Genomic DNA, 15,926 nt, shown 5'->3' on the forward strand with positions numbered 1-15,926 from the left:
AACATCCTTCCCATTTTACATAGGTGGAAACTGAGGCCCAAAGGATTTCAGCAACACACCCACCCAACGTCATACCTTTAGCAAGAATGGCACCTGGTTTTAAACTAGGTCACCTGACTGTGAACTCTGAACTTTTAAATACCTCCCCACTTCCCTCAACACTCCGCCAAGGACCCTTAGGTTAGGAGGTCTGGGTGACCGGGATAACTGAGAAGGCAAAGAGCCCTACCTGGCTGAAGTCTACACTGAAGTCTTGAAGTCTACAGTGTCATCTGGCTCAAGAAAGTCTTTAGAAAATTAGGCAATAGGGGAAAAGCATCCACAGGCTGCTTTTGTTTTGTGGAAACAGGGCAAGAATTATTTAGCATGTGTCTCTGTAGGGTGATTTTTGCGAATTTTGGTCATTACAAATAAAAGCTCAATAGGGTGACATCTATATCACATCATTGTAGCCAAAAATAAATCTCTTTAAAAATCCTAAGTAACATCAGTCTAGGCCTTTTGGTTCTAACTTCTGGGGTAAATCAGTATGTACTGTGGAAAAAGTATATGCACAAGAAAATTAATTCACCTATTTGTGGTCAAGGACAGTGGGGAAAGACAAAAATGTCCACAGATAATTGAAAACTCCATTTTAATCATTTACAAATGTTAATGTTTCTCCACTACCCAATAAGGCTGTTGTTCATCAGTAAAAGAGTTGAGATCTATAAGCCTGACCTCTTCTCCTTGCCTGTGGTCTATGCATAAGGATCCAAATTGGTTCATATTTACATTACATAGAAACCAAGGATCAGGACATTTGATGGTAATAGAAAAATAGAACTGAAGTGTCCTGAAAAATATTGGATGAATGTTAATTACATAACAAATTATTTTATTATTTTTCATTTTATTATTTTTATCTTTGATTCTGGAAACAAGGTTACGTGGCTACGACAGTCATAGTAGGTCACTTTCCCTCTGATTTTCTATTCTCCCTTTTACATATGATTCCTATCAAGAATAACATGTGGCTGAAAAAGAGAGAAGAGAGAGCCGAAAAAGCAAAATCCTTGTAAAACGATAAAAAGCTAAGCCCAAGACCCCCAGCAGAGAATAACCTTTGCCCCACTGAGGTCAGCTATGCTTGGTGACTCAACACCTTGCCTCTCGTTTCCTGACCTCTCATCTGGCCTGCTGAGCCCCACAGAACTTTGGGCAACTTGTGATTTAATTCCTACCTGAGTTGGAGGCATGAACAGCGCTCTGTCTGACCTGTGGCCTGGGAGACCACCACCACTGTACCTGCTGACCAGATCCCCTCCTGGGTCCAGCCCATCAACCCAACAGAGCCACAGAACATCCTTCCCTTCAGGCAAAGAAAGAGAAGAAAAGCTCTATTTCAATTAAAGGCAGCAGAAAATCAGAACCAAGTTGGTCCCACTTATTGGAAGACCCTGCAAATGGCTAGAGTTTTAAAGACATTCCTGCCTTAATTAAAGAGTTTTGCAAAGGTACACTCGCTCAAGACCATGCCCTCCTTGACGAGGAGTTATGGATTCAGAGAAGGCCAGGGCTCCAGCGAAAGGATGATTCAACAGAACCTCTACCCTGAGTTTGGCTAACTTTTGTAATGTTTTACGTGGGATCACACCTGTTGCTCTCCACTTGGGGGTGTCTGACTCGGAGGGCTATTAATATGTAGCCTTTTCTAGCAAATCCGCCTCAGGGATTAGTAACCCCCCAAAAGTTCAGTTGAATATTAACCACATTAACTTTGCCTGTAAAGTACAGCTACACACAAACAGCCTAGGGTGCCTTATGGATTACTTGCTTAACCAAAAACATTCCAGGCAGAGCCCCATGGCTGGGAATTTGCATTCCATCAAAGGGGACGCCCTCCCTACCAGCCCTGGCAGAGGCCCAGAAGAAAGGGCCCAACCTAGGGTAATCGTGGTTTCGCTCAACTGCCAGAATTTCTCTGACCCGGCTGACCCCTTTCTTTGCTAGGTATTAGCGCAGACCATCTCCCGCAAGATTGTTTGAAAAGATGTATCTCGCAAGGCAAGACGTTGAAATGCTATCTGGAAATTTTAACTATATATACCTATATTTCCCACTCCAAAGGCCATGCTGTCCATCCCCTTCCCAAAATGTACTGTCCCCAGGAACGACTTCCTACCAACTCTACAGATTCTGGAAAAAAAAATCACAGAGAACAATCTTGTTACTGTCTCCAGCACCCAAAAAAAAGAATGAATAAAGCTTGAACGCCTATGATAAAAAGAAGAAATGGTCACCAAGCTTCTCCCCCGTTGACAGGCACCAGTGCCAAGAAGATCGGCTGAATTATACCCCTCTCTCCTTACACCCTAATTCTCTGTTTTAGGCCTTCTTCAACCCTGACGTGCCACTTTCGCAGAAGGGATTTGGTGCAATTAGAAATCAAGTTACATCTTAGGGCCTGGGACCTTTATTTTTTCATAATACTGTACACTTAATTGCTCCTGCCAGTTAGCAATGCAATTATGTTGTCTAGAAAGGGAGACACACAATAGATTTTAGTATTTAAACAGGAACTGAAACTGCAAGCAAAGAGCCACAAACCACACCATTAAACTGGAATTAAAGTAGCGTGCGAAAAGAAAAAAGGTTCACTCCTGGCCCACCAAGCGAAAAACAGCTCCCCACGGATCCGAAAGGGGTCAGAACACGCGGAGGCAAATCCCGGCTCCTAATGCAGGATGGGATTATGTGAAAACCCCTGCAACAAAAATACGACAGAATAAAGCAGACGAATAACAATACAGGACAACACTTGCCCTTTTAAGGGTTAAACACAAGAAAGATGCCTTCGTCAGGAGGGTCATGTGCATAATTATTGCGTCAATTTAGGCTTTCTCTAATCTCCATGCCCATCAAGGCTTCCTAGACCAATGCCTTATTATGCCTTATTATTAGAATTGGGGAAAAGGAATCACAACAATCAGGGGTGCCTGACTGGCCCTATCCGTGGAACGTGTGATTCTGGATCTTGACGTTGTGAGTTCAAAACCCAGGATATAGAGATGATTTAAAAATAAAATAAAATCTTAAAAAAGAAAAAACAACAATCAACTGATATTTCTCCCTGTTTTCTAGAAATTTTAACAAGAGTCACAAAAATCCAAGTGATAAGCAGATTTGGTTTTGCATTTCTCTCTGAATCCCATTCCTACAATTTCAATACAACCCCCTTCACCCGTCCCCCCCATCAGGCATATACCTTTACTTAGTATAATCTCTAAAGGGAATCAAACGTTACAGAAGAGTGTCTTGTTTCAGCTTTACAGAAGGAAAAATGACCCAGTCTCTATTGCCAAAACCGCTCTAGGAAAAGATCTGGAAAGACTAGAAACATCCATGCAGGAAACAACTAGAAGAGATATTGCCAAAAGACCCTTCTGCTAGGAAGCTATGCAGAAAACAGTCTAAGAGAACCCACATTGGAGATAGAAATTTTACTCATACTTACAGAAAACCGTGGCTGGTAGACACAGCCCAACACTCCTTTCGAAGACAGACTTATCAAGATTTGATGTCAAGTTCAGAAGAGGCCTGCGCTCTGCCTGTTTAGCAGAATTCATAAAACTGTAGAGCCCCTCATGAAAATAATTCCTCCCAGGAGAAGGAAGAGAGAGACTTCTGAGTTTAATTTTGTGTTGTTAGGAACTGCGAATTTAGGAATCAGCTCCCAGTATTTCCCTCCAAATACACAAGCAGTTTTTCCTGGCAATATAAAAGTAGGAAAGAATATTCTTCAATTTCTGGAAATAAGCACAAAATAGCAAAATAATAATAAAATATAAGAAAGAAACCCACATGTAGTTACTGGATTTTTGCACAGGTTATATACCTAATTACATGTACCTATAGGCACCAGTTCTTGAGCAGAATTTGTTGAAGACTAATTAGCCTCTCTTCTGCCTTCTGCTTGAATTGCAAGAGCCTCTTCAAATATTTTTTTAGGCCTTGCCTTAAAATATATATATATATATATGAAATATTGGCACCCTCTGCCCCCGCTTTCTGAAAGGCAAGGGCTTCACCAAAAGCCACTTTAACTGTACCTATACTACAACATTGGGACCTTCAGAAAAAGATTTGCCTTCTATTTTCCTCTTTAATTCAAAAGTAATTGCCCATCACTAGAACTCAGAGTTTAAAACGAGTTCTCTGAAAAACTCAAAAAAAAAAAAAAAAAAAAGAAGAAGAAGAAGAAATTAATTCTAACCCTTACCTTTGGCACCTTATAAGACTTTTGGCCATGACTTACCTGTATAAATAGAAAGAACTAATTTACAACAGAAATGCCCATGGGCGACCGTGTACTAGCTAATGAAGTGTTCAGCTTTTGCATGATTAACCAGCTGGTGGGGGTAGTGTAAAAAGCAGAGAACATAAAATAATAAGAAAAATGGATTAGCAACCCTCTTTTAAAGTAGTCCATGAAAAATTCCTTTTTTTAGCCTGGCTAGCTCAGAAACTGACTGTAAGGGATGATCAACTTGAATGAGTCACCAGGAAACTGAGCAGGACCCATGGCAGCTGTTTGTGTCTTCAAAATTCACTGCATGGGGAGGGTCAGGGAAGAGAAGAAAAGACATCAGACTGCTTCCAAACCGACCGGCTTACACAACAGGTCCTGCCACTTGTCATTAAGTTAATTTTCTAATATATTGCGAAACACGTTACATAAAGTTGAAAACTATGACTGGGCTTTCTGTCCATTCAATTTTCTCTCTGGAGCACTCTGCTAGACCACACTTGGCTTTAACTACCGCCAGACCAATTCATTAAGAAAAAAGGGTATAGTCTTGAGCCAGAATATTTATACACTTGACTCAGAAACAATCTATTCTAAGGGACATTTCCCCAAGCTAAATGCACTACAGGGTTTTCCTATTCATAAAATTCTTTAGCTGGTCTGTAACTCCCTTAAGTGGAGAGAAAAGAAGTCGGGTCCAAAAAAGAAAAATGCACACTGACCAAAAAGAAAGAAAATGCCCGAATAAAGGCAGGGGTTTGGGCTACTTATAAAGCAACGAAACTTCTCTTCCATTTACTCTGATTACACAACCAATATTTACTCAGCTTACTCCTTCCTTTAGCACGAGGGGCAACCATTTGTCAGGCAAAGAAAAGAGAACCACCAGTACTCAGTATCCTTTCCATCACAGCAGACGCCAGCCCCCAGACCCCACACTTTTATCTAGGAGGCTGCCTGGGTTCAAGAAGCAATCAGATGGTCCAGAGGCGGGATACCATGAAGATACAAACATACACAGGCATGCGCCCGTGTATTCTTATCTTTCCTGTCTGTTCAGGAGATCAAAACACAGGTTTTCCCTTCCCTTCCTCTATGGCCATAGACACCACCCTTTTTCCCAGCCAGACCTCTCCCATGTTTGCCACAGACCATAAATGGCACCTAACACTGGGCTCTGCATAGGTAAACACATCACCGTGACCGGAATATCAACCATTTTCCTGATGACTCCCAGGCACAGGGTCATTAATGGCAACTTCAGAGAACTGAGAGACCTTACAGTGGGGGGTGGGGGTGGGGAGGCCCCTGGCAGGTCCAGAAACCTGAGTTCTGGTATCAGACCTTCGGCTAAACTAGCTGTGTGATCCTGGGCCAACTACTTAGCCTTTCTGAGCCTCGGCTCCCTCACTTACAAAATTAGTGTGAAACTAGATGATCTCTAAGCCATCTTCTGGTTCTAAGATCTTTTGTTTGTTGTGTTGTTCTTTTGTTTTCTGTCTGTGTTCATTGAAGTGGTAAAGGGCTAAAGGAGAAGCACTGCAGATTTGTCACATTATACGTTATAAAGATGCCCCAGCGTTGTGCCATCCAATATGGTGGCCACCAGCCATGTATATGTAGCCACTACAAACTCGAAATGTGGCTAGTCTGGATTTCTAGGATTTAGGATCCAAAAATGCAAACTATCTCACTAATAATTTTTGTACGAGTTACATGTGAAAAAGATAATATTTAAGACATACTGGGTAAAATCAATTGCATTATTAAACCTCAATTTACCTTAACTCTTTATTTTTTTAACGTTTCTACTAGAAAATTTAAAGTTAAAAAAAAAAAAAATCACTTGCATTATATTTCTGTTGGACAGCAATGCTCTACGGGGGAGTTTGGCTTAGAGGCCAAATCTGGCCCACAGCCTATTTTTATATACCCTGAAAGCTAAACAGGGTTTTTCATTTTCAAAGAGTTGTTTTTTAAAAAAGAGAGAGACCATGTAATAGAGACTATGTGTGGCCAGCAAAGGCTAAAATATTTACTAACTTGCCCTTTATAGAGAACGTCTGCCGACCTTGCCTCACTGCTGTCCTTGCAATACTCTGGTCTTGGATGCGGTGCCAGAAAAATTATGCTTGGACAGAATTCCCTCACCAATCTCCATATTTCCACCATGTCCTAAATGTGGTGGAGAAACCATGAGGAAATTTCTAGAAGTTGGAAAATTCTAGAACTTGTCAGTTTCCCCCTTAAGATAGCTGAGCATGAAGAAACTTAGCTTCCAAGGAAAAATGTGACAACTTTAACCTAATAATGTAGCTTTTTTTTTTTTCTTGGCCAAATTCGGTGTGACCAAGCACCCCTGTTTGCCCAGGTCTAAGAGGTGTGCTGGAGTTCAGAGCATTCCTCCATGCTAATGTGCAAAATATCAGGACCATCCTGGGCAAACCAGGAAAAGTCAGTCACTTTAAATTTTACCAATGAAAACTATGCTATCATGTTACATTAAAAAAAAAAAAATGCAACATCTACCCCATGTTTTTCAAGAGACATACCTTCTTCAACAAAGCTGCACCCTGAATTTTTGTCTCTGCTACTTTCATTGTCTTTTAATTACAGAAAATTAAATTTTCAGTAAGCCCTCCATTAACCATTCAGTTCTTTCATTTTATGATCTTGAATTAAATCTCTTATCCTCACCAGACCACATTTTCCTCTATAAAATATCTTGAGCGGATGGTGAACTTTTTTCCCCAGTGACCTCTGTTGGAGGATAAAATAGCAGACTTCGAGAACTTTGAAGGAATGAGGATTCCCAATTCAGGATTCCTGCTCAATTCAGGACCACTGCACAACCACTGTCAACAGGATGGAATTATTTAAGTATTTCAAACTACTCAACACTATAATCACTTGAGCTGGAGATCAATTAGAACCCAACAAGTTTCGATTTCCAAAAAAAAGGGTATAGAAATGATACTTCAAACCCAGAAAAGTTCTCTTTCCCATACACATGACCACAAATGGTGATATTTTATTATTACTTATTTGACTATTTGGGGGTGATTATTTTCACAGTAATGGATGAAAGGGTCGTACATATCACTTTCACAAACAAATGAAACTTCAGAATGGAATCCCATTCCCCCCAATGGCCTGGAAATGCTCTCATTGTTTAGGAGAAGACGGTGTCATTCATTGCATATTAAACATACACTCTCTCTGTTTCATTGGGGATGCTCTATTGTGCAATAATTGGTCCCCATTGTTACATGCACAATTTGGCTGCTCAGATATAAAAGTAAAACCTCTTAAATAGCTATCTTCACTGATAGCCTTAGGCACAGACTGTCCCCCGTGGCCAGGAGCCCGCAGCAACCCATGACTAAGGCTTTGGCAGGGAGGGGTGGATGAAAAGGGGGTGCCCCTGTAATCTTTGATTTATATTAGAAAAAGCACCCCCTGAAACCTCATTAGCAATACTGAGTGCTGCATCTGGTCCCCAGCGAGGACCTTCTGCCCAGAGTGCAGCCTGGTAGGGGAGGGGCCAGGAGCAGCCCATGCGCCCAGAATGGGAGGGGGATGGGGCAAGAGAAGTGTTCCTGCCGGATCTTAGCCGTTCCTCCCACAGGAGCACCGCTTCTTCTCTCTGCAGCGCCTGCCCCCATGCCCCATGTGACACCCACGCTCCATCCAGCCCCTTCCCAAACCCGCGATCCCAGGGACCGTCCCCCACAGAGCTACGGGTGTCCCTCCAGCCCTTCGAGCCCAGACAGTCTCTGAATATGGAGTTCACTCCCATTTCTCCCATATTACTGAAATCCTCCCTTTCCAACTCAAAAATCCTTTTATGTCAAAGTCCAACTTTGAATTTTTTTTTTTTATTGTTTCCATACATATCTTTTTGAAATGTCTTTGTTCCCCTTGGTCTGTCTCAAACCGTGCCACTCCCGACTCTGAAGTCCTGATCGGCCTGAGGGGACTTTTCTCCACAATTCGGCTTAGTCCTGTGAACCACCGGGGGGGCCTGGCACATGCAGGAAGCATCACGCCGGCCACAGAGCAATTAAACACATTGTCCCACCGTCCGGGTGCTGACACCTGAACCGCTGGGACAATTGCAGCTTCCCCCGAGACAAAAGCCAACTTGCTCCCACAAAACCTTCTAACGCAGGTGGACAAGGGTGGGAGACAGCCCAAGGCACAGGAGCAAGGAGTCAGCCCTTTCCTTGTCTCAGGTGGCGTTCGGGGCTCTATGCACAACAGCGGGCTCACCACATGCTTCCTGGGACTCAACAACAGGGGGGAGCTGTTGGCCAGCAATCCAGAATGAACAGCCCACTGTAGACAAGAGCATGAAGAACGGGGCTTCCCTGCGCTATATGGAAAAAATGGGAAATAATGTCTTCTACCGACACATTACTTTGGTTTTTTAAAAATTCTTTTATTTAAATTCAGTTTGCTAACATATACTGTATTATTAGTTTCAGGGGTAGAATTCAGTGATTCGTCAGTTGCCAAGGCATGCTATGTTCATAACATCACGTGCCCTCCTTAATGCCCATCGCCCGGTTACCCCATCCCCCACCTGCCTCCCCTCCAGCAACCCTGCTTGTTTCCTAGACTTAAGCATCTCTTACAGTTTGGTCCCTCTCTATTTTCATCTGAGTTTATTTTCCTTTCCCTTCTCCTGTGTTAAGTTACTTTGTTTTTTAAACACACTGAAAGTATCTGAGAAGGTTTTCTAATTCAACGCCAGAGTCTCCTTGTCAGAGGGAGGACCATACAGAGCAGGTTAATCCTGAGTTCAAATCCCCGCGGTACGACTTTGGCCAGCTCACTGACCGTGCCTGGGTCTCAAACTCGCCACTCTTCAAGTGAGACTAGTCATATCTACTTCATTAGGACTGCCTGAACAATTAATGGGTGATATATAAAAAGTGTTTCATGCACCTGAAACAAAGACAAGGTTGTATGTCAATTATAGCTCAGTTTTTAAAATGGTATTTAGTAAAATGCTAATGCACTTCTAAAATAATGAATGGCTACTGTCGTTACTACTGGTCTGGGCAGGTGGATAAGGGCAGCTGAGGAATGGGGCCAGGCTTACTCAGTGCCCATCCAGAAGCAGGCCTGTCAATGGTCTTCAGACAGTTTTCTCCACAAGGCCAGACCCTTTGATGATCTCTGGTCACAGAACCAAGATATACAGAGAAGAACACTCGCTAGGGCCTGCCATATTTAACAGGATGTTCAGGTTTAACACAAAAGTTAAAAACTTGACTGAAGTTAAAACTCAGGTGACGGTGTGAAAAAAATGGAAGCTGGAGGCAGAGCTATTCCAAAGAAAGACTAAAGTACTTCTCAGAATTTAAAGGAGACCAGAAAGTCTCCCTAGAAGGTGCCGTCACACTGGAGCCTCTGCCCAAAGGGCCACACCCCATGATTAACAGTATCTGAGAAGAAGTCAATCAGTCAGCATCACGGGATTTCCTCTTCCACGGCCACCCTGCTCTTTGTTAGCTCTCTACAAGGGAGAGCTAAGTTGAGCTAAGTTGAATCCTAGCTGGAAAACAAAAACCACTAGAGAAGACTTCTCCTCCGAGGTCAAAGACATCACTCCCAGGCTGCCTGCCTCTGGGCCGCAGGCTCAGCATGTTGGGTAGAACCAGGCAAGGCATTGACACATGCCTCCAAGCCCCTGACTCTGCCTCCCAGTGACAAAGAGTTCCCTCTCCCTTTTACATCTGGTCTCCTGAGAGTCATCGCAAACACCCAGATGGGGGAGAGATTTAACAGGCCCCCTTCACCTTTTTTAAGGGTGTTTTCAGGACTCTACACGTTTTGTTTTGTTTTGCTTCTGATTTACCTAAATCTAGTATGAGTTCTCTTTCAAAGCCTTTACACACGAGCTTTACCCTATCGATTTCACAAACGTTTAATGTGTTCTCACTCGGCAACCTGGTACATTCCATTCCTGCACCATGAACATAAGCTCCCACAATCCGAAGACTATCTCTTTATTTTTCTGTTTACTTTTTAGCCCTATCTCAGTGCCTCCTGAATAGGAATATTCTCTAACCAGTGATCGACAAGACTGTACCAACTCTCTCCGAATCCCTGTAGTCTGGGCTCAATGGGAACGTAAACTACAGATAAACCACACACACACACACACACACACATACACACAGACACAGAAAACACAACACTCACAGGAGAGGAGGGAAGAGAGAGAGAGAGAGGATGACAAGAGCTACTCGTTTAATTCCAATATGGAGGGACATCTCCCACAACACATATATTTGGCTTCCCATTCTTGGCCTCTATTTCACAAGAATTAAGACACTATTTTCCTTTAAAATTTCAGACTAGTGGTCTCAAAGTGAGTTATAGAAGTAGCAACTGAATTGGACTGGTCATCGAAGAAGAAAGTCCCTGAACTGGGGGCTTCAAATTCTGTCTCTTCAGCAGGTTGGCTGAGAAAGTTCTGAAATCACCACCTTGTCTGTGGTCTACGGTCTGATGAAGAAGAAAACTGAGAGGACACTGTGTTATCTCGACACTCCCTTTTTCTTCCTTTCCACATTCACCTGCCTTCCAACTGGAATTTTCTCATTCTTTTCAAATTATTCATCTTACTACTGTGGGATTTAATAAGTGGAGCTGTTGCTTTAGTTAAACTTTTATGGCGATGAGTTAACAATCAAAAACTTTTTTTTTTTTTTTTTTTTGGTCAACTGATGAAAGTCTTAGTTTCGAAATATTTCAGGATTTTCCATCAACAATTAAGTTTTTTCCTCTCCTATGAAATATGTTCACAAGAATAGTAAACCTCTTACCTAAAAACAAACAAAAAACAAAACAAAACAAAACAAAAAAACAAATATGAGATGGACATCTGGGTGGCTCAGTCATTGGGTATCTGCCTGCAGCTCAGGTCATGATCCCAGGGTCCTGGGATCGAGCCCTGAATCAGGCTCTGCCTCCCCAGCTCCCTCTCTCTCACTCTCTATCTCTATCAAATAAATAAATAAAATCTTTTTAAAAAGTCCTGATATGGTTTGTTTTGATGATGAGAAAAACTGTTAATTAGAGAGCTCAAGGTATTTCTCCAAGGGAACACACTATGAGCATGTATTTGGCTTGGGATTCAAACCAACCTAATTTGACTCTAGAATCTCCTCCCTTTATCTGTGTGAGGTACACAGTGGTGCCCAATAGATGCTGTTGCCCATATTCCACTCAACCCAAAGGGAGGCTCAGAAACTTGGTAGACTGAAAGGAAAGACATACCAGATCAAATACTTTAATACTAAGCTCTATTTGTAGCTTCTGGCAATACATCCCACTGCCCTAGAGTATATTCAGATCCTCTGTTCTACACCGGGCATCCTCCACAGCTAGGATAATCTCCCATATTTGTTCATGCTCTCCCCCTCCATCCTGACTTTAAAAACTCTGCAGAGAGTAGATGCTCAGTAAAAGCAGGAAAATTTTCTCATTTTTTAATAAAAAAATGAAATCCCGAAGACCCAGGGATCTCTAGCTAAGAGGCCCCACAGTCAGAAATACTGAAAAAAGATCATAGCTGACACCACAGTTGGTGAAAGTAACAGCCTACAGGCTGTGCCAACAGCCCTTTTCCCTCACTGAATCCCTCCATCATTTTTCTGATACAAGGCAGCAAATGCATTAAATCCTTTAAACATTCATTGCAAGTTTGTACATAAAGGTAGTACATTTTTAAGAATTGAAAGAATGTCTACATATGAAATCACATGCATACACACACACCCATGGATATAGAACATGGTTCATGGCTCGAAAAGGATGAGACTCGGTAGAGACTTAAAATAGGCATTTAATCTAATTGATCTCGGGTGTAATAGCAAAGAAGCTAGCTATGTCCAGATTAGATCTGAGAAGCAGATTTTTCCATCTTCCACATCTCTGGGAAAGATCAGTCTCCACGACAAGCCCAGCACTGAGAGCATTTGTTTATTGTTTCGACTTTGTTTCCTCCCGGGAACATTAAGTGGTCTCGAATAGTGGAAAGTAAACAGGCATCTGACTGTCACCCTCCCAGCTGGCGGACTCAAGTATCACAGCTCAGGCCCACACCTGCTTGGTTTCCTACAGAATCTCCACTTCAATTAGAATTAGATATTGGTCTGTGAGTCTGTGTTCTAATTTTACTTCTTATTTTAAATCTTGCTTTGGCATGCAATATCTTTTTTACATTCTTTGAAGGGAATAACTATGCTTGTCCCAAGAAATCATCAAGATTCTATTCAAAGCAATGCACCCAGTGGGTTCTCCACTGACATTTTATGATCTGGAATCAGCGAGAACAGGGCAGTGTTCTATCATTCGACTACGTGGCTGTCATCTTTTCGATGATCCCTGATAGCATTCCATTTCGGTCGGCAAGAAGCCATCACTTCACTAGGTGGGCTCATTCTAACCACAGATATGTATTTCTGCTTTGATAAAATGTAGAATTATTTATATTATGGATAGCGCTCCCTATTTGTTTTTCTTGAATCACTCAGCTATACAGTATGCTGAATGACATATAAATATAGAAATTATGGAAATAGAGAAAGCATTTTATCCAATGCAGATCCTGAGTTGCTAAAATTAGTTGCTAAAATTTCTCTCTAGGGTGTCATTTAAAATCTAACCTTGTCCCAAATAACTGACCACCAATTTCTTTGATTCCCAAGAAGGAGAGAGCCCTGCAGTACGACGCAGGCCAGAGCATTTGCTGGATGGGCTGGAGGCATCCACCTGGGGGAGAAGTAAAGAAAACATTCACACACACACACACACACACACACACACACACGCACACACACACACACACACCCCTGATCACACACATACATGCACAAAGGCACACAGTCTACCCTGTGGCATCCAGGAGGAATAAGAGAACATACCCATGGAGGGACTGGCACCCTCTTCACCCCCATTTTCTGTGCCAGCACAGCCCATTCCAAAATAGTAAACATGAACTATTGATGCAGGTGTTTGTAAACAAGTAAGTTTGGAGAGGTTTCTAATTATAAGCTGTCACAGCTAAAATTAGAAACCTGGTCACTTCACCGGAAAAAAAAAAAAAAAAAAAAAAAAACCAACTACAACAAAAGAAACAAACAAACAAACAAACAAAAAAACCTCTCCAAAAGGGTTTATTTAAATGAGAGCAGCCAGGAAGCAGGAAGCTCTGGTTGGCAAGGACTGATGAGCTCTGGTGACACAGCCAAGTAACTGCTGTTTATCAACTCACCCCCTGGACTGTGAGGTATGCTTCCGAAATTCCTAGTGAAGAACTTCCACAACTTCCATCCATTGTCATGGTATGCCCCCACCTTCTCTAGACTCAGTTTCCTGATCTCTCCCCCTGCATCCTCAAAAATATCACCTCATAAATTCCTATTTCTCCTTTTGCTCCCAGCTCCAGTTCAAAGGCAATGCCAAACATTAAGGATTTCTTGGCATTCACAAGCATAGAAGCATAAAAGAACGCTCCATAATAATCTATGTATGGATGCGCAAGCCCCAGCATTCATTTAGAAGACACCTCATGCATCTCCAGGGCAATCACTGCACTTTCCCCTCCTGGACACAGCAAAGTGGACACCCTCACTGGTTGCAGCTAACATGGGCCTCAAAAACACTTTCTATAAATGGAAAGAAGGAAGCTGGGTTCCATTGCAGAGAGAGGAAGGCTCTCTCTCTTCCATTTACACAAACCATATAAAATCACCTGACTCCACCTGAAAAGTCTATGTCATTTTCAAAACCTATCCATAACAAATGAATATTACATAACTTATCTCTAGTTAACCAAAATTCTCAGCCATACTTCCTGAAGTAAAGTACATCACTGTTGACCCTTTCCAGTCTTACGAGAGCCAATAAAGAATCTCGAGACAATGGTGTTCCTCCACACTTTTATTAAAGAGCCATTATCTTAAACCAGAGTTTTAAAGGTAGCTATTTTTGTCCTTATTTTCATCACTCTCATCTCAAGCCACCTTCTCAGGATAAAAGGCAGAAAAATTAGGTTTATTTGCACCCACATCCTGGCTCTTAAAAACACATATAGATGGTAGTTTAAGTCATATTTCTAGAGACAAAGTGCTAATGTTCTTTCTATAGACTGTGCCCATATGGGAACAAGACAAAAACTAAGAACTCAACACGGAGAGCTAGAGATCGATTGTAGAGGGTTGCAGAAAATAGGGATAATAACCTTTCCTGGATTTTCTCCACTTGCACTATCAGCACCAGCGGCAATCTCATCCCTTCACTCACACCATCACCCAGAGTTCTGAACAACCACCACCACCACGACGAAAAACAGCTGCCGGATTTAAATTTTAACTTTCTCTCTTCAATTTCTAGAAAGGATACCAGGAACATTCACACAGCCAAAGGCAAGAAAAAGGAGAAAGAAACCAACTACAGACCCTTTGACTATTACACCCTGGATAATCTTTCAGACAAGACTTAGTCAATTCTCTGAATAAAAAAATCATCACCTCTCAGCAGAACTGGGTAGCAGACCTTGAAATGCAGACACTTGAGACATTTCCTCCCCCTCCACAGGATGACCAATAGATCCTTCTGAAATCATCCATCTGCTAACCACCTTCCCTTTGGCTGCATGGGAATCCCTACCCAGATTGGCCCCTGTGATTAGCCTCTTGAACACTAGCTCTACTGATACCTGAGGCTCTCTGGTTTACCTAAGTTTCTCAACCATGGGGCCCCTCCCACCGTCAGCTGCACCTGATTTTATTCATTAACTATAGAACTACCCTAGAAATATCTGTGAAATGACTCCGTCTCATCCCACTCAAGCTCATTCTATACAAAATCATGTGGCCCCTTCTTTGATATCTTTAATCCACCTCTTTAATTTGTTCCTAATATAATCCACACACTCACTATTCCAAACCTAACCCATACATCCCATATCCCTCATCTGACCTCTATCATGTTACAGACCAGACATAAGGTGCAAAAGAACTCCAGATCACTTATAAAGAGGCATACACTCATTGACTATAATTGACACATAAAATCCCAGGCCATTTTCATATTTTCTGACTGACACTTTAAAAAAAAACAAAAAACAACCCCAGCTCCATGGGAAAATGGACTTCCTGCTGAAAGCCTCAGCAAAACAGCCACCAGAATAACTCACTGACACTGGGTTATTAAAATCCCTGACAGGTATTACCTAACATGTTGGAAAATTATTCAGGCACATGTGTACACATATATCTACCTTCTGTGTTTGTGTGCACACACACACACACACACACACACTCACACACATTTTTAGTAAGTACTCATTAAGCTATCTGAGATATTAAAACTAATCACGGCAGTTTTCCTTTAATGTTATCCTCAGCATAAAGAGAAATGAGCCCATTGTCATTTATTTCAAAATCATTCTTTATAAAAAATAGCTAATCTCCAAAAGCACACCTGGTTTATTGAAGTGAATACAAAGATGCAGCATATAGCCTTAATGTGCTCAGCTGGGAAAATATATTTTTTAAATGAGCATTTGTTAGGGCTTTATTTGCAAATGCAAAACTATCCAAGGCACTCTTTGTGC

At 41.9% G+C, this 15,926-nt stretch overlaps 1 protein-coding gene across 13 annotated transcripts in view; it reads right to left on the reverse strand.

Annotated features, from left to right (window-relative positions):
* ESRRG (estrogen related receptor gamma) overlaps positions 1-15,926 on the reverse strand; it is a 621,316-nt gene that overhangs the window by 519,509 nt on the left and 85,881 nt on the right. For 2 of the 13 annotated variants that reach the window (XM_082703827.1, XM_082703841.1), the window contains exon 1: positions 14,839-15,024. The exons of 10 other annotated variants lie outside the window; for them this stretch is intronic. In XM_082703827.1, the coding sequence (XP_082559953.1) occupies positions 14,839-14,933 (95 nt within the window). In that variant the 5' untranslated portion in view covers positions 14,934-15,024. Of the gene's footprint in view, positions 1-14,838; positions 15,025-15,926 lie in introns of those variants that run through there. One more of the 13 variants, XM_082703829.1, reaches the window with a different exon arrangement.

This window comes from Mustela nivalis (genome assembly GCF_964662115.1).
Source record: "Mustela nivalis genome assembly, chromosome: 16".
In the NCBI taxonomy this organism is placed as follows: domain Eukaryota; kingdom Metazoa; phylum Chordata; class Mammalia; order Carnivora; family Mustelidae; genus Mustela; species Mustela nivalis.